We start from the raw sequence: 25,125 nt of genomic DNA on the forward strand, positions 1-25,125 counted from the left end.
TTGATAAAATATGAAACTATTAATATATCATTATTTGATGTTACTATAGCTATTTTCACGCATCTATTGTTTATCTTTATTTATTGTTTATTGTTTGCCTAATTTTCAAATAAAATCCTATTCATATGACCGTAACAATATTTATTTATAGTAACTATGGACAGAACTAAAATTTAACATATTTAATATCTTACGAAAGGTTCAAAATTGATTTTACTATATTAGGAGATAACGAATCAAATATTTATAATAGAAAAAAAATCGTTTATAAATATTAATAAATATTAATACAAAGCACTAGTTAATATTTAAATGATGCATTTTGACATTCTTTATTATAAATTTAGAAATAGTTTCTTTAACAATTATATTTTTTTATTATAAATTTAAAAATATTTTTTACTGAATTTATTTACATTAATTTATTTTACTATGTTTTGAGAAATAAATATTTTACTTTAAAGTTAATTATTTATCAATAGCATCGATTTAAATATTAATTATTAAATAATGAGAATTTTTATTTTTATAATAATATTTTTATTTTTTATAGCAAAATATTTATCATACAGTACGCCTATATATATGCATAGTGCATATACACATATATGCAAATGTAAGCGTGTGTGTATGTATAAAGCAATATATATTTTTATAGAAACAAAAGAAAAAATCTATTTACATTCTTTTCAGATACTTTATTAGAAATATATAAAAGAATTCCCTATTACAGGTGTAAAAGGAGATTTACGATTTAATTCAAATCTTAATATTTTCTGTGTTCCGTTCTGTGTTTCTGTAAAAATATTTATTTCTGGCAAATTTCTTTTAACTATTTTAAATTGTTTGAAATTATTGCTAAAAAATATTTTAAATACTAAATAAAGGAATTAAAAAAATATTATTTTGAAAATCTTATTACCTCTTTACAAGATGTATATATTGTAATTCAAATATTTCATATAAATAACTGTACATTTATAAACAAATAATTCATTGTTTGGATTTTCAATCATTGTAATATAAAATATTTTTTTTAATAAACTTTGTATACGTAAGGAAACCTAAGGAAATTTGAAGTTTTAAATTTACAAAATTTTTTAAGTATTTCACTAATCTGTTTTATTGTAATGTAAATTTAATATAATTAATTCATCATTTAATCTATTACTATTTAATTTAATCTTATTTGCATAGACTGCTCAAATTAAAATTAAAATTATTTGAGATCATACATTTTTAAATGTTTATTTATCAATTATTAGAGCTGCATAGGAAAAATGAAAGATCTATAAGTTATTCTGTAAAAGATAAAAATTAGGTGTTAAATTTGTAAATAAAATTTCGTAAACGATATAAATTTAATAATTTTCATAAGCTTTAAGTAAATATAATTTATTGAATAATATTGAAAAAGTGACTCTTAGTAGATGTCTATTAAAATTCATTAATTATTTTAATTTTTATTTTGATGTTATAATTATATTTAAAAAATTCATATAATTATTTCTAACTTTAAAACAAAAAGTTTAATTTTTTCAATTTTTAACATCAAGAACTTTTAGAATAAATTATTGATTAATTAATATTTTTACATTATATTTTTAAATGCTAAAAATCCCTTAAAAATACAATTAAAAATCAGTTTTGAGAAATGTAGACTTTTTTCATGCAACTTTTGAAATCATAACGTTTTAGTTCATTTTATTCTTAGAATAAATATTTTTACGTTGTTTTCGAAATAATGTGTTTAATTAATTTACATTTAATTGTTTAAAATGCAATACGTATTTATTTTTTTTACGTAAACATATATATATATTTAGATATATATAATTTTAGATATATATTTTAGTATTAAATATTACTTTATATAAAATAAAAAAATGAATATGTATTATATTTTAAACAATTAAAATTGAATATTGCAAAATATATGATTCATGATCGATCGAATTATCGTTCGTAATAGAATACTTAAATTGTATCAGAATTTTTAAAATAGTACTATTTCTTTTAATAAAAATTTCATAAAATACAATTGAGTCTTTTATTATTGATTAAATAATAAAAAATATTTTACTATATTTTTGTTGTCAAGAACATTAAAAAAAATGTAAATATAGATTTTAATAATAAAAAAAAAATTTATAGCACATTGGGATTGATATTTTTATTTAATTTAATTTTTGTTCAATTTTTTATTATTTATAAATATTGATGGTATAAATACAGATATTTTTTATTAATAAATTTATAAAAGAATTTTCAAATTAATACGAAGAGAAGTTATATTAAAAAGTTATGTTAAATTTAAACATGTTTAGGTATAATTAATTTTCTTAAAAATCTATAAAAAGTATCGATGTATTATATATTATCATATGATAAATATTTTAAATTATTATATTCTATGTTATATTATAACTAAAATATTATACTAATTGTTTTAATATTAATTACTTTCGTAATTTTAAGAATTAATTTATTAAACTGAATGTTTTATATTTATTTATTATATTTAATTTGAAGTAATATTCTCTTATATATTTTTAAAATTACAGATACAATAAAACGAATACTGCATTATATTATGTTAAAATATATTTGTTGAAAAAATTTTCTATTAAATTCGAAGAATAATATGAACAGGTTAAATTTTCAAATTGGAATCAAGAAATACTTGACTCATCTCTTATAATGAAGTAACCTATTTCCCGCAAATTAGAAAAATTAATTTATTTTTAGAGCTCTACTAAAATCATTATAAAATAATTTATTAAATAAAATTTTTGAACTAATTAATATTGTTATAATTTAAGAAATATTATCTGATTTATTGTTTAACAAAATGCTATATTAACAATGTGAGATTATAAACTAAGTTTCTTAACTACATTGACAAGTATATTTTAAGAATTGCATATTATTTACTTTTACTAAATATAATGTTTAAAAATTTATTAAATAAATTTATGCAATATAAAACAATAGTACAGAAATATAAATAATATTTTATAATATAAATAAAAATTTTCAAATAATTTATATTATTTTCATAATATAAAACACATTATCACTATATATTTCAATAAGCATTTTATAATAAAATTAATTAATGGGTTTAATTTTCCTGAGTTATATTGTAATAATTATCAAGTAAATTCTGTTTGTATTTAAAACAATTTAAAAAAATTTTCTTTTTAAAAAATCTTATTTTTTAGTAATATGCATCATCCCATGAATAATTTTAGAGATTTGAATTTTCTAAAAATTCTTTATATTGTATTAACTTATTGTTTAAAATTCGGTGATATTATGAACACCAAATAGATTTTTCGATATTGGAATCGTGCGGATAGTAATAATATAATTTCATATGGACGGAAATTTACTTTAAATTAAATAAAACTAAATAAAATCTATACGTAATAAGATTGTACAATCCTATTATATTTATCCAGTGGAATAGTAAACTTAACCGCTACAGGTATTGTAGAATAAATCAAAATGGCTGCCCTCATGAAGACGAATCGAATAAAGGTGTATCTAATTCTTCCGGTTCGATAAAATATCTGTGTGTTCTAATAGTTTATTCAATTCATATAAAAATCTATTATTTTTTCAAGTTCAATTATTAACAATTAATTTTCTGGATTTCATTAGAATTTCTGGAAAAAACAGAAAGTCTCAGCTTCAGTGCCCTTAACCAAAAAAAAATTGTTCAGCTGACCGAATGTTTACCAAAAAGAATTTACCGAAATTGTTTGGTTTTTTAAGTTGAAACAAGTGGATAATGTAGGCCTTCACTTTTTTTAAAAATCTAGAGTTAATTGGATAGTTTTTTATTGATCATGACGATCGCTTTAAAGGATAAGCTTCGGGAGTGTGGTTGGTAAGTTTGCGTATGCTCCATATATAGAGATTATTCTTATGATTTTACTGAAAAACTATTTTTAATATTCTTATTATATTCGAATTTTTACAAGACTTTGTTCTGTTTATTTATTTATTTTTGTTACATACAGTGTTATGAAATCAATATATATATAATATAACAAAGGAAGTAGTTATTATTTTTATTAGTACAAAATTTTAAATTGTTTTATATTTAATACTATAAATTATAATGTCTTTACATTACACATAATTTTACCTGAACTGTGTTGAAAAAAAACTAAAGTTTTATAACTACTGTATACTTAAAAATATTTTATGATTACCCTTAAAATAGTTAAATAATTGATTATTACACTTTAGGTATTTAACAGATCCAGGTTTTGAAGTTGTTAGTGATTATGGTAATATCACTGATGTACAGAAGATTATAAAACGTGCTAATGAAGTAAGATATTTGAGCATATATATATCATTATTATGATAAATATTGTGAAATTTGATATTAAATTTATATTTTTATCTTTAATGCAACTAAAACATAAAATAGGAGGATATAAATTTGAATTTAAATATTACAGCATGATTTAAAAGAGATTGGTAGTGGAGATGGAAATTTAAATCAGAGAGATGTTGTATTACAAATTCAGAAGCTACGTAATATAGCTGCTCCAAAACATAATGAAGAGTCCCGTGGCGCTCCTAGAATGCTTAAACTGTCCTTAACAGATGGAAAAAATAACTATCAAGCAATTGAAATAGAAAGTATATCTTCCATTAGGTAAGTGTTTTTAATGATGTATAACCTATTTAACGCAATATAAATAATCAGAATAATATTATTTAATGTTCATTTTTATGTAGTTTTTTTCATTTTTTATTAAATACTTCATATTTTAGTATAAATACACCTCCAGGTACAAAATTATTAGTTAGAGGTGGATCTTTGCCTATGTCACATGGAATTTTTCTTTTAAAACCTTTTAATATTGTTCAAGTTCTTGGAGGTAAAGTTGCAAGTCTTATAGAAAAGTGGGAATTGAATAAGGTATTTTTTTTTCAAGAATATCTTATTTTGTGATTTTAATAAGCTTATATTAAATAGTTTTTATAATTTTAGAAATTGGCTTTACATAGCCGAGTGAGAACTGTTGAAGAAGGTGGACCACCACCATGGATTCCTTTCGGTAAAAAAATTGTAAAAATTATAGAGCATGGAAAAAATTTTAAAGCACTTGCTGAAAAGGAAAAGTTTACTGAAGAGAATGCAGAATTTGAAGCTCAGCGCAAAAATGCTATTGCAGAAGCTGCCAAACAAGGAAATAAAAAAGTATTTGGAGGTGGTACGAAACAGGTATTATTTTTATATTTAAATATCTTAACGCTTAATATTTTTTGATGAAATTGAATAGTGCATTAATTTTTTTATAGCTATTAGATCATAGTGTTCAAAGAATTGTTGATCAAGGTTTCTCTATAGAACAGGCTGATTATGCCTTAAGGATAAATCGAAATAATGTTGACCGTGCTCTTAAAACCTTACAGAGAAATGATAATAAAAACAATAGGTAAGGAAATATTTTATTTTATTTTTAATTTTAACAAATTCCTTTAATACTTGTGTCAATTTAGATATATTAGTACATTTCAATTATATATTAAATATATAAATTAATCAATATGGATAAATTGACTCATTTTTATGTACTTAAATAATTATTATTATTTTTAAATTCTTTTATATTTATAGTAATACGCGGGGAGAGCCACGTGAGGCGCGTGAACCAAAAGGGAAAAGAGGAGAGAAAAAGATGGATGACGTTAGTAAACCAAGTAGTGGAAGAATATCATTGTTTGACTTCCTTGAAGATAAATTGCCTGCACAGATTGAAACTGCGAATACAACTAATGCACAATTAACTGATTTTTATGGAAAAGATAAATTAGAAAATTATTCTGATCGTCATTCTAAAAATAATGAATATTCACATTCTGGAAGAGGTGGAAGGTAAAATAAAATATGCCGTTTTTAAATTATTTTTTATTATTAAATTAGTTAATACTTTCATTATTAATTTTATTTTTTCTAGCTATTTAATTTATTTTTAAGCAATTTCATGATTTTTATGTCAAAATCAAAATTATATATAAAATAAAATAGTGACTAAAATAGTGATTACAATAAGTGATTAAAAAGTGACATAGTGATTTAAATATATTTATTAAATTGATTTTGAAATTTATTTACAATTTATTTGAATCATATATTTTACTATTATATTTACTATGATAATTTAACAAATACTAAATATATATCGCAATAAATTCTTACACAAATACATTTTTTATTAATTTTATTATAACTTCAATGTGTTAAAAGAAAAAATAGGTTTATTAATTTAAAAAATTTATGTATTACAATTTTAATTGTTGTAAACAAACGGTATATAATTATATATAAAATTATTAATGATTTTTAAACTTGAAAAATAATTTTAATGTTATAAAAATTCATTTTAATAACTATATATATTTATTCAAATGTATTTAATGATTCTATCTTTACTAATATTTTTGATTGATTTTAAAGAAATTCAAGAGGTAATCGAGGTTATCAAGTTCCACCAAGACATTTAGAAGAAAATCGACTAAGTAAATATTCAAGTAACATGACAGGTAATCAACAGTATGGGTCATATGGAGGCACAAATTCTCAAAAAACTAAACCTCCAAGGTTTCAACGTAATCAAGAAAATCAAAATTTAAATCAACAATACTCAAACTATCAACAGGAGCCAATTGGCAATTATAACCAGTTTCCCCAAGTGAACGAATTTAAAAACACGATGACAACTATAGTACCATTTTCTCAATCTCGACAAAATACTGCACCCCGCGATTTTTCTGCAAATACTTTTAAGCAAGATCATCCAGATTATGTTACTAAAGTAATGTATAATTTTTAAATTTATTTTGCAGTCTTTAAGAGTAAACAATGCTTATTGTTTTTGTAATTAATGTAAAAGAGAACAGGAACTTCTATTCCATAGGAATTATTATTACTATAAACTGCGTATTATAATTTTTATAAATTAATAAACGTTAATTATATTGTTCGTCTCTGTCATTGATGATGAAATGAAAAAAATATTTACAATTAATGATATTATTTTGTAAACGTATAACCGACTGCAAAACTTCCTAATTTTAATAATTTGAAATATATTTCAATAATTATCTAAAATCTGTATTTAAATTGCAATCTTACGTTTTAAATATTTTCAAATATTTTTTCGATTTTCTTAAAACTAATTTGTTAAATTATGAACTGATTTTGTCTTAATATTTAAAAATAATATAGTTTCTTTTTTCAAGCTTGATCTTAATGTCTTCTGTAACATGTGACAAATATGTTTAAAATTTAATATTCTTGAAATTATAATTCTTTCAAATTGAATCACAATGATTATCAAACAAAAGTAATTAGTAATAGTAGAAATCAGAATTATGATACGAATCATTTTCAACATGGTTATGTACAGGAAATGGATCAACGATTATATCAGCCTAATGCTCTAGATCAAAGTTATAAGGGAACTCAATTGAATAATTATTATAATACGCCTAATGAAAATTTAGAATTTCAAGGATTTGTTGATGTAGATAATCAAAAATATAATAGTTATTATAATAGTAATAACAAAAATAACGAACCACTAGATGGTACATGGATATGGCGAGTAGGCGATAGATGTATGGCAAAATATTGGGAAGATAATATGGTAAAAAATATTTTGAGTTAATAAAATTTTCAAAAGTAAATAATACAATTTTTCAACAAATATTTATATTATTTTGAATATACATATTATTTAATAAGTTGTATTAATTAATTGTGTATGAATTTGTATATACAACATATATAATTGAATGTAAAACATTTTAATCGTTTGAAGAATTGACGTTATCTATTGATGTTTTTTTTAATACCTATAAATTAAATATTTCAGTATTATAACGCGGAAGTAACGGCAGTTTCTAAAACGACATGTGTTGTACTATTTAAAGATTTTCATAATTATGAAGAAGTTCTTCAAGTAGATTGCATACCAGTAACAGAAGAAGTAAGTTTCAATTTTCTTTTAGCACTATATAAATTTTTACATGAATTTAAGTAATCGTTTTATTTAGGATCCACAAATCCAAAATTTTGGCCAAGATAATAATCGCCGGATTGATCATCGTTCAAAAACTCGACCTCCTCGATTTGAACATAGCCAAACTAATTCAAATGGTAATTAAAAATAAAAGAATTATTTAATTAATTTGCAATTTTTATACAGTTATATTTTTTTCTATATTTCTACGAATATCTTTTATAATTAATTAAATGTAAATAAATTTATTTTATAATAAAACTTAAATTATCAATTGTAATATTTTTTTGTGAAGTATGATACTTGAAATAATAATACCCAACAGATTTTTTGAAAATTTTGTTTATAAATATATTTATAAAATTAAATTAAATAGAATACTTGTATTAGTTGTATACTGGAAAATTGAATAATGTTTAATGTAATATCAGTTAAAATGTGTTCATAAAGAAATAATTGTTCAAATATTTCAAGACGCTCTTTATTACTTAACGTTATTCACGACAATACATTTTGTATAATACATGTGAATAAAATCAGCAAATAAATATTATAAAAAACGAATTTATTGACAGCCACTGAGTACCGCCGGGGCGGTAGTTCAGGAGCAAGTGGAAAAAATTATAGAAGGCGAGGTCAGCAGCGTAGTGCCCAACAGATTTACCAGCCTCCGGCGCAGCGCAGTGGTACTTTCCTACCTCAGAATATATAGAATATAATTGTGACTTAATAATAGTAGTGTCTCTTCCTTAATGAAGCAGCAGTTTTTAGATTATTTAAAGAGATACCAAATTGTGTTACGGTTTGAAGGATAAAGTCTTAGATAAAGGCAGAAATAATATTCCTTCCATAGATCACACGCATATAATAATCTATATTTGTTCAATAATTTACAAAAAGAATTATTTAAATATTTAGTTCTTTAATATTGGATAAGTAATAAAAATCCTAGATGATAGATGTATTTCCTTTAAAAATTGCTTAAAATATATTACTTTAAATATTTTAACATTTATTATCAGAAAATTTCGTGGATCGCATAAATTATTTTAGGTGTTATGATAATATTGATTGAAGGAACAAGATATTAATAGTTTTAAAAAATGAATTAATTGTTAATAGTCATTTAAAAATAACTATTATTATTTGAAATTGTATTTGTACAACTTTAATATCTAAAAACAGATGATAAAATAAAAATCTCTGTATTATAAAATTCATAGAAATTTGGAATTTTTCTAGTCGGTTTAGTAATACCGAAAATTTTGGGTAATTGCATGAAAATAGGAAAATAAATTTTGCTCAATAATAATAGTAAAACAATTTGGTATTCATAAAACATACATTTCTGTGGAGCATTGTGAATGACTGTTTCAAATATTTCAATTTAAATTTAAATTTGTGAAAAGACAAATTTTAAATAAAGTATAATGAATCTTAATAAAAATAACAATAGTGTTTCAGTGGTGCTACTATATATTATTTTATATATACGTAGACAAATTGTCTATTTTATATTATCAGTTTTAATTTAATTTAAAATTAGTTTTGCAAATTAATGAAATTAAGTTATTTACAGTGATGTATCTTTTAAAATTTATATTTCAAAATTAAAATCCAGCCGTGTTTATTATATGAAATTAAATGAATATAAATATTGGAACTTTCAAATAAGTTTTATTCTAATCATTTAAAAATTGTAGTGGTTAGGAATGTTTTGAAGAAAATATTTAAAAGTAATTTAAACTGCATTATGGTAAATAATAAAGAAAAGAGTTCATAATCGAATAAAAAATAAAATTTTTTGATTATTGTAAACAAAGAACTATGTTGTTGCTATATGTTACATAAGTAATAATAATTTGCTTTTGATAAGATTTAATTATTAGCAGCAGTTTCTTTATCATATATATGATAAAAAAATTACAATATATTCATAATTAGGTGTTTAAGGAAGTCACATTTATCAACCAGGCATAGTTTATTGTATTCATAAGTTGCATCTTGCTGAAACTATATAACAGGTAAATTGCATTGTCTTTGCATACCTTTGCTGTTTATACGCTTACGATTGACTGTAATATTTATTAATGCGTTTCTACTTTATAGTTGTATGTTTTGCATTAAAGTAACGAATAGAATACGTTAAAACCGTTTTCTAATTTTTTTAAATTTTGTTCTTCCCATTTCTTTCTTTCTTTATTTAACGTTGCAAATATCGAATATTATTAAATTATATAATTGTACAGTAATAGAGGGAATAGAATTAAGGAAATATAATATATATCAAGTTCTTAATATCAGTTAATTTTTCTATGTAATATAGAAAATTATAATGAAGGTATAGAAATGTTAATGGTGCTCTATATATTTTTAAATCGTAAGAATTGGTGATACATAGAAGATCGATTGATTAATCATAGAATATTCGATTAGTTGATATCTATTTTTTATCAATTCTATATTAGATTAATTTTATGTTAACTATAAATTAATAAAATACTAAATTGAAAAATTTTACACATATATGTTCATAGTAATGCTAATAATATATAAAGTAATTTGATATAAATATTAAATAGGTATGTATATGTGTGGGTCTGTCGGTATGAATTATTATAATTAAAATCCAGTATTATATTAATCATTATCATACTAAAATACAAATTTTAAATATATTCAAATATATGAGGGATAGAGATACAGAATATACTGTTTTTAAATTAATTTTGTTTCATTGAAAATTCTATGAAGTTATAACGTTTATATCAATTAAATATATATTAATATATCAAAATTTTATACAATTTTTTATGGTTTGAAATATAATAAATCATATAATTTCGTATGGGATATATAAATTATATCATATATAAGTAAAAATTTATTATATTTTAAAGATAATTACTTTTTTCATATTTTTTCATATTCATTATGTGAGAGACATAATTAGAAAGTTATTTTTAAATTAAAGATTATTTGTTATTTATTTAATGGTTATTTATCATATTCAGTATTTAGATATATATTAAAAGTTGATGATTTAAATTATTTCAATTTTTATTTATCAATATATTAAATCAATTAAATGATATATATTTTGTATATTGATCTAATCAATCTATGATATAATTATATAATAATAAAATAACTATACAGAATGTACAGAATAATTATTTAAATAATACACATTTAAGTGTAATGTCACATCAGTAAAAATAAATCAATGATTATGATTGATAAGGTTACATGCAAGAAATAATACACTACGTACTAATTTATAAGTACCATCCAAATTGAAAACAAAAATTGACTATTGAAAATTGATTTGAATAAATTGGTTATTCAATTTATTAATTAAATAAGATTTCATAAATATATTTTCAATAAGTGTAATAACTAAATTTCTTGAAAGTTAAGAATTAACAAAATTTGTGTATTTTTTATTAGTTTATTTTTAGATTCAATTTAACTGAGATACTTAATACAATAAGAAACATATTTAATATGAAAATACCTCTTTAAAATTTTAATACGGATAGGTGTATAACTTGAAGCGATTGCTAATGCACATTACTGAGGATAGGAGTAGAATTTGTAATGTACTGCAAGATTTTATTGCAAAATTTTTATTACGTTTGTGAATTACCTTTGTAATAATCATTAATTATAATGTAATTGACAATTAGTCAATTAATCCTTGTTGAATTAACAACATTTATTTAATATAAATATATTGTTGTTAGTAAAGTGGTATCTAAAGTGCTCTAATGTATGATAGATACTCATTCGTTGGAGTGTTTTCTTGATCCATTACGATGTTCTCATCAATAATTGGTAACTTCTAGACTTCGAGAAATAGAAAATTGATTCATACAGCCAAACACAAGAGCATTCCTCATATAAATAACGTATGGCCTACTTGTGATCTAAGATATAAATCGTTTTTGCAGTGAAAGTGAAGTCAGTCAAAACGTACAAATTAATGGAAAAAAATTTTTACTAAGTCATAGATATCAGAAATATATTTTAAAGTAATATTGAGCAGTGTGAGAGTATATTTGAATATTGTAAAAATATTAGTTTATAAGTTTCGAAAATCCGTAAGAAAACGTAATATATATAATTATTTTTAGGGAGAATAAATGTATATTTTTATTAGAGATTCTATAACTTATTTGACATAAGACAGTAAGTTTCTTTACGTCCTCAACTATGATAATGTTATATTTTTTCATTCTAAAAATATTCTATAAAAAATTGAAACTTCTACAAAAAGTTGTCAAAAAAAAAAAAAAAAATATTAAAAGCAGATTTCTGAAACGGGATTCCTTAGAATTCCTTTTTCTAGAAATTGATAAAATTTTGAATTTTCACCTTTAGATTTTTCAGATTATTTTATCTACTTCTGTTTTTTTTTTTTATAGAATTCAATCAGATCAGTTATATTTGTATATATTTTTTGTATCTATATATATTGTATATATTTGTATGATTAGGTATATTAGATCAGTTATATTATTTTTTATATTGTCTTAATTAGTTTTTATAACTTATTCCGTCGTGTGATAATCACTGACGCAAAAAAATAAGAATCTTTCGAATTTTTGCAATACGGGAAAATATGAGTTTTGCATACGCGTGCATTAAATCTTTTATATCTTCATGTGACGACAGTTCTTTTCTTCTTTTCTTCTTTTTAGCGGGGCCCCATATAATCAGATTATCCGGTCTTACAAGGGCTTCCCAGTCGAAAAAGTTTTGTCCCTGTTCGAGTAGCATCCAACAACTTTTTTTTGGGAAGGCTCACAACATTTTTTTGCGTAGAGCATCCGGGAAAAATATAATGGTCTTTTTCTGAACGGTCCTATATTTTGAATTTGAAATTTTTGAAAATTTCGTCTAGTTTGACTAAAAAGAATTTAAGCGTGAGGATGTTCACAAAACAGTGTGCAAAACTGTAGCATTATCAATTTTTTGAATACTCCGATCGAAATTTCAGAAATCTTCATTTTGATTGGATATTAAAAGTCTTTTATTAAAAACAAAAATAAACACTTTTAATTGAAACAGTATTTACAGATTTTTTATTTTCTAAAATTATTGAAGAATAAAATTTTTGGAATCTAATTTATTTTTAAATACGATTTGTTTTAGTTATAATTAATATGACGTTTTGTATTGTTAATAATTTATACATGCATCCTTTGAATTAAAAATTCCATATTTATATTATTATATTATAATTTTTGTGTAAATGGTTATTTTGCTAATTAAACTTGTAATGTATAGTATTTTGTGAATTTCATATAATTAATACATTAATTGATATGCAATTATATTACATATTTCATTTTATATTATTTGTTTAATATTGTTATAAATAGCTTTTAATACTATTGTAAAGACTGAAAAATTAAATTTTTTTAATTTAGATTTTTATAAATTATTTTTATTTAATTAATTATGCATAGTAAAATAATAGTTGAAGTGAATTTTCATTTTTATAATAACTTTTTATCAAGTAACTCACTCATAATTGAAGATAGACGTTATGAAGGAAGTAGTTTTTATTTATCCGTATGTTTGTGATTTGACGATTTTTCTGAAATTACAGTGCGAAGAGACTTCTAATCTTGTCAAAATTACACCACCATCTATACGATTGAACTTCTTTAGTTCTATTTTCCTTTTTCCAAGCTTCGTAAACCCTATATTTTTTCACGATTTCTGACAGTCTTCATATTTACTCGATTTTCCTTCTTTTTTTCATTTATAATAAATAAATTGGTTATCGAAATCGAATTTCGGGAACAGACTAAGCAAAAAAATAAAAATTTTTGTGTAAAATTGATTAATACATATATTTCCTTTACATGAATAGAAAAGGTAATTTAACCCTGTACTAATATTGTATTGAATATAATTCATTGAATTATATCTCTTTTTTCTCTGTAATCTTATTTTAGATGGACATAAAACTATTTTTGTAATTCTAGTCTTTCAGTTAGTTTTCTATTATCGTCAATAGATATAGTGCAAGTTCATCTTTGATTTACTACTCACCTTTAACAACGTAAAGATTAAAATTTTTTCCTGAGATATCTTTGAGGCGTCGAAAGTCTTTCATCTTGTAAATTCAGCTTTGATTCCTCCTTTTATGTCTTATCAGTAAACTGGCATAGAATGTCTGCAGATCATATGTTTGCAATCTCCTGCAGAGATTTTTGTATCAGATCGGGACATGAAGTTAAAATGAAATAATTATTTGGTAGTTTTTAAGATTTAATATCATTCTAAGGTTTCTGAAATAAATCGTAATTTAATGAAAAACAAAGAGAAGAAATAAATTGTATTGTATATATATTGTATTTATTGTGTACATGGCTATAACTATATAAAAAACGTTTTTTCAACAATTGCCGTAATTGTTTAAAAACTACATCCGATTAATGACTAGTAAATATTTTAAAATGGCATTTATTATATAATGGAATGTCAATAATTCAATATATTATTTTATAATTACGCAGTTCGTAAATAACTTTATCGTCTATTTTTCATAATTATCTGTGGTTAGCCTCATCAATGTTAGAATTCTTCATATATTCTCATCTATTTGTTGGCGTAAAATTGAAGTTATAAATTGTTTTTAGGTGCTTTTAAACGTCTATTTTTGTTATTGTAATAGTTCCGTAGGTTAAGAGGGGGGAACAGATAATATTGCGGTTAGACGATATTCAGCGAAAATATCTTGCGGTTGAGGTCATAGTATAGTGCGACGATTTTCGTTCACGTTTACATTTTTCTATAAAATTAAGCCTTAGTCTATGGTGTTAATCTTTTGAGTAATGCTAGGACTATTATAATATATGGACAATCGTCGTATGTTTCTACAGCTTTTAGTGACTGACCTTTTAGTAGGTCCAATTAGATTGATCGGGACCTTTATTACATTCTACCCACTTCTTCGATGATTTGGTATCCTTTTTATTACTTGGATGAGCTTACCATCCTATCCATATTTTTTAAGTTGTTAAAGATATCGTAGTGGTCGAGTTTAAGGATTTACCATATCACGCAATGTAGATCTGTGGATCGCTATCCACACAATGACAGTACTTTTACTATCTTGTACTCAGATTCTCATTGAACTCTATTTTTGTCTTAGTTAATAAAGATAATAAAATTCGTTGATAATATTATGTCATATTAAACAATACACGGTTTTATGGTCTTTAGTGTATACATTCTAGAACTCATTTCCATCAGGTATTGATAAATGATAAATACAACATGTGAAGCTCAAGCGATTTCTATGTTTTTTTTTGTTAAATCGGTCTGTTATTCGAAGAAAAAGACTTGAGACGTAAAGTTTCAGGTTACAAAGAAAAAGTAGATAATTTTTTATGTTGATCTCTGCTTGTTTTTATGTACGTGCACGAGGTTTATCTGTCAAAGTCTTTTGAAGCGCAAAATACCTGCCCGTGACACCCACTGATGAAACTAAAATTTTTTCCGTCTCCTTTTCTTCGTTACATCTATGTAATATTATTTTAGATCTACTTTTTGTTTAATAATTGAACTAAGATTTTTTTCTTGTTAGAAAAACGCGGGTATTTACCCACACTCAAGATTTCCCATATTTTGACATCCATATTTTCTCTTTATTCTTAATGCTTTTACATTGTGTCCATTTATTTTCTTACATTTTATTGTATATGTTCTTTAACCACTAGAAGATGATTTATTTCAAGAAGTAGTTGATGAATATATAATAGAAAGCTGATCAATTCCGGGATGATATGTCTTATAAGAGAAAGTGTTTGCACAGATGCATACTATGTATCGAAAGAAAGGAAGGAGAATGGTGAAATTAGAGAGCTATAATTAGAGTGAATGATCCACCATTGAAGGACTTTATTGCAGGTGCGAGGAGAAGATCACTATCTTCTCTCGATATAATCTGGCTTCTATAATGAATATAAAAGCTCAAGCAAGAAGTTTTCTGTACCATTCATTCCTACAGCAGGCAATAAACGAGAAATACTATTCCAGAATACTAGCGTTATCACGATGCAATGGGGTTATCACGATATGGTGGGGTACTTGCAGTCCTTCGTCAAGCGCTATTGGAATCACTAATTCACCTTTTTTAGTTTTTATCTCTTTTTTCTTTCTCTTTACACATGCACATAATGGAAAGTGAGAAAATCACTACGTCATTTTCCAATCGCATTATAACAGATCGTTTTTTCTTTTTCTTTATGTATATAAATGGTTTTTCTTAGGGTAATTGGAAACAAGCCATTAACCCTTTGACTTTGAAGGGTGAGTTATCGACAAACCAAGAGTAATAAAAGAAGGAGGAACCATCCTTCCGAGTATTAATGGAAACGCTACGAAGAGTATTTCAAGGTGATACAATGGTGAAATATTTACAGATATAAAATATCCTTCACTGATCGGGAGTCAGTTACTTTGCTGTACATAGAAGCTGAAGTGCAAATGATATTGAGAAGTTGCGCTTCCCAATGAAATTTAAAGGACTCTTAAAATAATTAGAACTATTTAGTTAAAATTATAAATGATATAATTTTTGTAACAGAAATATTATTTTTAATTTGAATCGAGAATATTCAATGAGAGAGAGAGAGAGAGAGAGAGAGAGAGAGAGAGAGAGAGAGAGAAAGAAAGAGCGAGAGAGAGTGAGAGGGGGGGGTAGAAAATTGTAACAAAGAACTGTGAAATTAATAGAAAAATGAAGGTATTTGCAAAAATCAACATTGAATCGTTATATTCAAAAAGTAGTATTTCTTTGATTGGCAATGAAGATATTTATATATTATAACTACTTATATTCTAATGAAGTATGTGCAAAATTAAGGGAAGACAATAAATTAATCACTATTCAATCCGTAGATAATTGGAAACCTAATATTCTAAAGTGAATCGCATAATTCGCTGAATAAAATTAATAGTCCATACATAGCTTGAACCCTAGAGACATGTACCATCTACATATATAAAACTAATGACTCTTTTAATGTACTATTTGATTCCGTAGAATTCCATCTCATATTATATATGAGATTTAATACATCAGCTTGAATTTTGTTATATAATTATAAAATAGATAAAATAGATTACTTCACATTGAAAAATTCGCTGTTAAAAGTTAATTATTTGCTCTGTTTATTTTTATTTGATTAAGATTGACGATGTATAATATAAATATTTGATTAATAAGATATTTTATTCAAATATTAAGTTTATATATAAGTATATTATATATAAATATATATAATTATATAAATTTAAATATATTATAAACTTATAATTTTATAAAATATTATTGAGGGAAATTAAACAACTAATTTATTGTTATTTTGTTCTATTCTGCGTTGGATATAAAATAAAAAAAAAACTAAAAATTTCAACGTTAATTATATAAATTAAATAAAATAAAAAATGAATATCAATTCTTGGTCTTTAAATAAAATTTGTTATAGAAGAGTTCTGTGTAATATCAAAGTAAATTTTGTAGTTAAAATATTATTTAATCAAATATGAAAATATATATCCATTCGAGTCTAAATAGTGTTTAGAAAGATAGTATATTTAATATTCATATGTAAATATATTAATCTGTACTTTTTATGGCAAATATATGTAGTACATATTCTTTTTAAGTATCCTTCTTTTGTTTTGATTTTTGTATCTTATAATATTTATAACTAAGAACCGGATTAATTTTTTTGTTATTTATTTGACAATGTATATTCAAACGTTAATCGGTCAATCAAAAATTGTAAAGAGTTGTTCGCGCTCTCTTGAATCAGAAACAGATACGTGAGCAAGATGAAATTGAAGTTCATTGACGCATGAAAGCAATTTAATTTTCTATCATCAATTCAAAATTGAAGTAAATCCATTGGCAATGGAGATAGGCAAAATGAAAAATAGGCATACCTAATCAAATACTCGCAACTTAATACTTTTATACTCTATTTTTAATTAATTTTAATTTGGTTTATATATTTTTATGGAATTTATAGATATACACAAAAATAGGTTCATACATTAAAATTATTGATATAGAATCAATAGTAAGATATATAATATTTATTTATTGATTACTTTGAAATTGGTCTGATTTATGCCTTATTCTTTTCATCAAATTTTTCACTGTATTATTTTACCTTTTATTTATATTGTTGCACTAAAATAAACATCAATCAAAATGTTATAAAAGAATATAAAAATATGAAATATATGTAAACGATTTAAAATTCGCATAATGATGTCCATTTTCAGATGCTCTGGCAATATTTGTTATCTAAATATCTTTGTGCATTAAAGTGTCATTTAAAGATTTATGCGCAAATGAATATATGTTGAAAAGTAGACATTCGTTATAAAATACAAAAAGATGTCAATAATTTTACATAATCGATATAATAAAATCTTAATATATTTAAAATTCATAATAAATGTTTTTGATTAACGGGATTTTTTTAATAATAATATTTTGATAAATTTCTTATTTTAATATGTAGTAGGTCATGTAACTTATTATTTGCCAATATTTATTCCGTAATGCTTAAAAATTCTTGTATAATTGATAATTAATATCTAATTACATTTATTGAATTAATTCAATTATTCCTTCGTATCATTATTTTGTTTATGATACGATGAATATTCTAGAATTTATTATTTTATTATTATATTTGGATTTTTCTGTCCGTATTTCGTAAATAGAAGAATTTCTTTATTTATATCGACGCATTCATTAACAAAAATCCATATCAATTTTGCCAACAAAAAAATAAAATTATTTTTCAATTCGTATTATCAACATATTTCATGTCCATAAGCTTATTCCAGAGTGTTTCAAAATTAGCCCTCTCAATAAATGTCAATAAATGACATCTTAAATAAACCGAAGCAGCTAGGAACAGTGCAATCACAAGTCCCGGCTTAGGAGTGCTATAGCTTTTTAAATTTCGAAGAAAACGACCGATGGCGAAAGTAGTCGATACAGCTTTAAAGCGCCGATTAAGGTCAGTTGTCAATTACCATTAAGAAAAAGTCACAAATGAATAGAGGGCCGCTGATTCGGCTGTTTAACAGTATGGGGGAGAGGAGGGAGGATGCGGAGTCGGTGGCACTTAAAAATAAAGCGAGGCACATGTGTTGCTGATATGTCGCGAAACGCAAGTCGTTAATACGTTCGCCAAACACAGGTCGACAGGCCTGTTACTCTTCGGCCCCTGGCTTCATATTTACAACGCACAATGGATGGCGCGCGACTTCCACAACAGACATTTCTCTCACAATTCTTCATTCGTCTTGTCGCCTCGCCAACCCAATGACAACCCCCCACCGCCATTCGCGACATACCAGGTGCGATGACATTCAATGCATTTAGCCGTGGATAAGTCGTCTGCAGATATCAGCTTATTTTACATTGCCGAAGGTGCATCTATCATACTTTTCTTTTACTTTTAGTTCTGCTTGAAAATCGATCTTTCCGAGTATAGGTACGATTAATTGGATTGTTCTGAATAGCTATCTAGTGGTCTTGAGAAATTGTGGGAAGATGGGTGGGAAGAGGATAGGAAGATACGAGGAAGGAAAATATTTAAATAAGCAATGTTCTTGACGGATGAGTATCAATTACGAAATACCTTGTCTCCACAAAGTGTAGATTTACAGGTCTTTAAATTATCATTAAAAAATGGCTTAGCTTAGCTGGGTATTTGTTGCTTTAAAATTATTATATTTATCGCCTAATAATATTTTTGGTGATAATTTATTAATTATTTTATTTCATGCCTCGCTACGTTACTGTCATTCATTCGACAAACCGTCAAACCACGAACTTCATTACAATTTCTTAAAATGAGGTAACATTATTTGCAACACTATTATTTAAACGTTATTAAATATGCATAAAACATGATTAAAGATAATTACTTAATCAAACGTAAAATTTAATTTCTTTTCAAATGCATATTGAATAATGTTTTTATATCACACTGAAAAAAGTGAAAATGCACTAAATTATAATATTGTAATTCTAAATATATCACAGAATAATTTATGATATACATCTTAGTATTCGGCGTTTGTTTTTAATATTGTACATGGTACAATGTTTTGATTTGAAATAGAGAGGTATATATGATCGAGTTTCTGGCCTTGCGTCAAGTCTGTTACGTATGCTATGAAACACTTACCGAATATCTATAATTGCGTAGTGCATGAAGCTATTATTTGTGTGAATAGGGAATTTGAAAGGATGACTGCAATTTAAAAATTCATAAGTAAAGTTACGTCTTCTATATAGATATATCAGCTGTCAATTTATTGCTATTACTATGGATTTCAGAAATATATTTAATTGCTTATGTTACACATAATTCATTGCAACGCTATAAAAAACTTTGTAAAAATATAACATTAATAATATAACATTAAAAAATGTTACGAAAGGGATTTTTGAGAAATTAATGCGTTTATAATTTTTTAATAATAGTAATTTTGTACTCCACTATTATAAAATTTTTAGTATGTTAAAAAAGTATCCATTTGCTTCAATCAATTTGATTAAAGTGTAGATTGTATAATAACGAATAATGTACCGACAGAATTATTAATAATAAACATAATAAATAAAATTTTTATATAAATTAAGAGAAACAAAAATTTAATAAGTTTAATAAAAAATTTAATTGAAAGTTTTTTCTACTTATTATGTTATATTGAAATTATGCATATTTATTGCGATAGTTGCTTCAATTGTACACAATTTAAAATTAAAAAATAAGCAAACGTTGTGAACATAAATATAAATTTCATTTTTATTTTAAGCTACATAATATTTCATATATTGATTAAAATATTCATTCTCAAAATTAGGAAATTAGTATGTTTTATTTTAATTTCATAAATAGTAGGATAGTTATTTATACTTCATGAAATTGAAGATTATTATCTACATTCAAATGTACATTGCTATTAGACGTAGAAAAACTTAATTTTAAAAGTAATATTTTCCATTGATAAAAACGTAAATTTGATAATTATCTAAAGCAAGCATTTATATATTTCATAATATATGTTGGAGTACTATTAAATTTTCAAAATAAAATATTTAATAAACACTCTTAAAAAATTATATATATTTGTATTTAATTATTCAAAATTTAATTACTTAAATATTTCATTTCTATTAAAATAATATCTTATATTTATTATATTTTATATGTAGATTATTCATTGTGGAAGACAAATATTTTAATAATAAAATAATTTTTTTAATACTAATAAACTTTGTGGATAATATAATCATTTATGTAACAATGAAAAATAATTAAAATTTTTTAAACAAGCCTGAATTTCAATCTAAATTAATTATTAATTTTATATACTTTTCATACATGAAAAGGAATATTTGTTTAATTAGCTATTTCAACGTTTATTGTATTATATATTTCAATTTGCATGTAAATATGTTTTATAAATAGAATTATTTTATAATAATAATTATATTATAAAATTAAGTTTAAAATTTAATTAAAGGCTTAAAAATCTGAAAATGACCCTGCGTTATTTAAACTGATTTCATGCTTTTGTAAAAGATAGATATTGTTTTAACACAAGCTTGTGTGATAATTGAGAAAATTTTATATCAGTACAGCTTTATTGTATATACGTTTTCTCTTAAGAACTAAAGCAATTTCTACTAAACTTCATTTGTATTAAAATAGAAACAATGGTCCGCTGAAGCTGTGTAAATACAACTTTTTAATAGTTTCAAGTAGAATTTGAATGAATCGTTCCGTGCGGTGAAATGATACAAAAGTATCAATATACTGTTGTAGCGAATCCACTTTATTCGTAAGAAAGAAGCCCACAAAATATTGTCTGATCTTAGTATTAATTAAAAAGGAATATAAATGTAATTCTTGATTTTCATATTATAATACAAGTTTGAAAAAAGAGAAATTGTTGACTAGCAATGTTCAATATTATATTATGCTATTTTGAATTTTTTTTTTTTATTAATTCTATAATACTTTACATTTATTTTTTTTTGTAATATTGTATAGGAGAGTTCGAAATTTATTAATAATATATCTATTTATATATATATATATATATATAATTATTTAGTATTCTAGTACATAAAACTTAGTTATAAATTTATTTGGTTATGGAAGCATACAAAATAATATATCAAGAATCTTCTATTTGTAAATTTATTAAGAGTATAAATTAATTATAAACGAATGCTATATGGAACTTTTCTTGTATTAGCTTTATTAATCGCTACAAAAATGGCTATAATACTCAATGATGGCTATGATCAACCTGATACTTTCATTCGAAATTATTATTATAATATTATTCCATTTTTCTTAAATTATATAAAATTTATAAGCTCTAGGAAATCTTATAAACTGAAATCTCCTTTATGCTGATGTTCAAGTTTTATTAGGTTGCAAAATTTTTGAGTATTTTGAGTTTATATTCCTTTCTTCTATAATGTTCTTCGTAAATATGTTATAATACATTAATAATGATATTAAACAGATTTCTTCTATATTTCTATAGATTGTATTTCATTTCCTATGATATTTCACAATTGATAAATGTTTATTTTGGAAACTTGATATGAAATAATAATTTTAATTTATATCTTTTACTAAATAAATATATTGAATTCTATTTAAAAGCTTAAATATTACAATAATTTACAAATTAAATTTTTTATAATCCGCAAGTGTTTTTGAATATATAAAACCATTTATTAGATTCATGGAAGTGAGTAAATATAATTTTTAATTTTGCTATTAAGATTTTATTGAAATTTAATTTTTTTCATTTAATACTGATCTTTTAACAATATTGTATTAGAAATAAATATATTATAATTAGATTTTTTTAAAGTTCAGACTAAAATTTAAGCGAATGGACAAACAATGCACAACTGCAGTGACGCAGAATCTTTTGTATGTGAATGTAGATTATCCAAGATGTGGAAAGTATTCATTAGATGTCTCATGTTCATTTTAGTTTAGCAGCTTATGGTTTTGCAGAGCGTATATTTATCCTCAAATAAAAATATATTTTATGTTGATAGAAAGACGCGATGATCGCATCGATGCCATTCACGACTTAGTTTTCACCGGTCCGTTTCATTGAGTGTTAATACTGTATTTTTCCTAGGTGAAAATTCGTAATTAAGGGGTCGATGCTCGGTGGTCACCAAATGGCGATGTTGGCAAACTACCACTTTTTAACCACTTCTGCGTCTTCTCATCAAAAATAAAATGCCAGAGACGCTAACGTGCTTTTTACTCGCTTCTCGAGGGCATAGGCAACTTGCGGGAAGTAAAGAGCAATGCCAACAAGCCACTTACACCCCCATCTTTCACAAATTTTGCGGCGAGCTTTCCAAACGCGCATGCACGAAGCGAAAGGCCTGACTGGCCTAAGAGGCACTCGGGAGACTTAAGTAAATCAGAGGCGCGTCTGGGCAACAAAGGCTAAGAGCTCTTTCGCCGACCTACTGGCGCTTTCAATGAAAATGTATTTACAGTTTGTACAAACTACATACCCGTATTTTCGCATCGACATTGCTTACTTTGATTATGGAAAGGGGTGCTCAGCTTGTATCGAATTATTATTTTGTATGGTGAGTGATCAAGTACCGAAGACTCTGTTGTTGGTTTACCCCAAATTTGTCAAGGTCATCGATTAGTTAACTTTTTGTTTGGCTTGTTTAGATCTATGAATTAAATATATTGAATATATGATATATTGAAACTATTGAAACGGCGAAAATGCAACCGAAACACTTAGTTCTTATATTGTAGGTGTATCACAGATAGAGTTTTTGTTTTATCTTCTTTAATTATAGATAATTGTTTAGGTATATTCAATTACATGTGGTACAAAATTATATTCTTTTTTTTATACAATTCATTATTATCAAATAATTGCTATTTTATTACGTCATTGTGTTTGTAATGTTTGAAATCGTCTCATTTAGTAGAAGCTTTCAGAAAATAAGAGAGGCAACTTTGTCCGCTAGGGAATCTGGGGTCGAGTCACAAAAAATTTGCCAGAGCTCTTTCTGTCCATCCTGAAATGCACTTTTGCGTAGCGAACTGCTTTATCCTGCTTTTCCTTTAAAAATCTATAATTTTAGAGCTTTTGCGCAACAAAACTGTTGTCTAACTCTCACTTACCTGTCGGCGATAGATTACTCCGTTCACTCTACCAACGAATCTCTTCTATGGCTTTTTAATAGTTATGGCCTTATTAATAACTTAATCATTGGTTACACCACAATATTAAGTGAAAAATATTGCAAAACTTGCAAATTTTATAACTTGTCGATCTAAATTAATTGGTACGGGTCAATAAGATATCTACAGCATTCCTTTGTATGGTTGAATCAATAAATTGATTAAAAATGCGTTGTTTAATGAAACGCATTTTAATAAACTTAAATTTATCAATAAAAACAAGACACTGGAACTTTCCATAATGCAACTTACATTGATATCCATACTTCGAATAAAAAATATTTCCTTTCTAGTGTTATACACTATTTGTAATTTGCTTATAAATATTGGTTTTATATTGTGTTTTTCTTATATTACCTAATATGTATAATATAAGAATATTCTATCTTTGGTGAATTGAAATTAAAACATAAAATATATATTACAATACACTTGAATATTAAATTTTTTTTATTATCATTTCCTTAAATCGAACATGAAAACATAAAATTCATGTAATATGTTAAATATTTAAATTTATTATAATTTTACGAATATGAATTATATATAATATAATAATTGTATTCGTTTGTATTAATAATTTTTTAAGATGTATATATTTTTAATTTTTAATTTATATATAAATATATTACTCATCTATTTGTAATAAAGTATAGATTTTCAAAGAATGCTCTACATTAAATTTTTTACTTTTGAAAAGTAAAAGTTTTTTTTAAAAGTTTTAAAGTTTTAAAAGTTGTTAATCA

The 25,125-nt window shown here is 24.0% G+C and overlaps 1 protein-coding gene across 2 annotated transcripts; it reads left to right on the forward strand.

Annotated features, from left to right (window-relative positions):
- The first annotated feature begins 3,495 nt into the window (after positions 1-3,495).
- Tdrd3 (Tudor domain containing 3) lies at positions 3,496-8,841 on the forward strand. 2 transcript variants are annotated; one of them, XM_011500773.1, is made up of 13 exons: positions 3,496-3,577; positions 3,667-3,895; positions 4,261-4,345; positions 4,479-4,678; positions 4,798-4,945; positions 5,018-5,251; positions 5,329-5,465; positions 5,648-5,905; positions 6,488-6,845; positions 7,440-7,679; positions 7,908-8,021; positions 8,089-8,191; positions 8,630-8,841. In XM_011500773.1, exons 2-13 carry the CDS (start codon positions 3,855-3,857, stop codon positions 8,764-8,766), a joined length of 2,055 nt encoding a protein of 684 aa, XP_011499075.1. In that variant the 5' UTR covers positions 3,496-3,577; positions 3,667-3,854; the 3' UTR covers positions 8,767-8,841. The 2 variants fall into 2 exon arrangements, with proteins under 2 accessions (XP_011499075.1, XP_011499067.1); XM_011500765.1 differs by having other exon boundaries at positions 3,516-3,895.
- Positions 8,842-25,125: the final 16,284 nt, after the last annotated feature.

This window comes from Ceratosolen solmsi, unplaced genomic scaffold, assembly GCF_000503995.2.
Source record: "Ceratosolen solmsi marchali unplaced genomic scaffold, CerSol_1.0 scaffold10, whole genome shotgun sequence".
Lineage (NCBI taxonomy): Eukaryota > Metazoa > Arthropoda > Insecta > Hymenoptera > Agaonidae > Ceratosolen > Ceratosolen solmsi.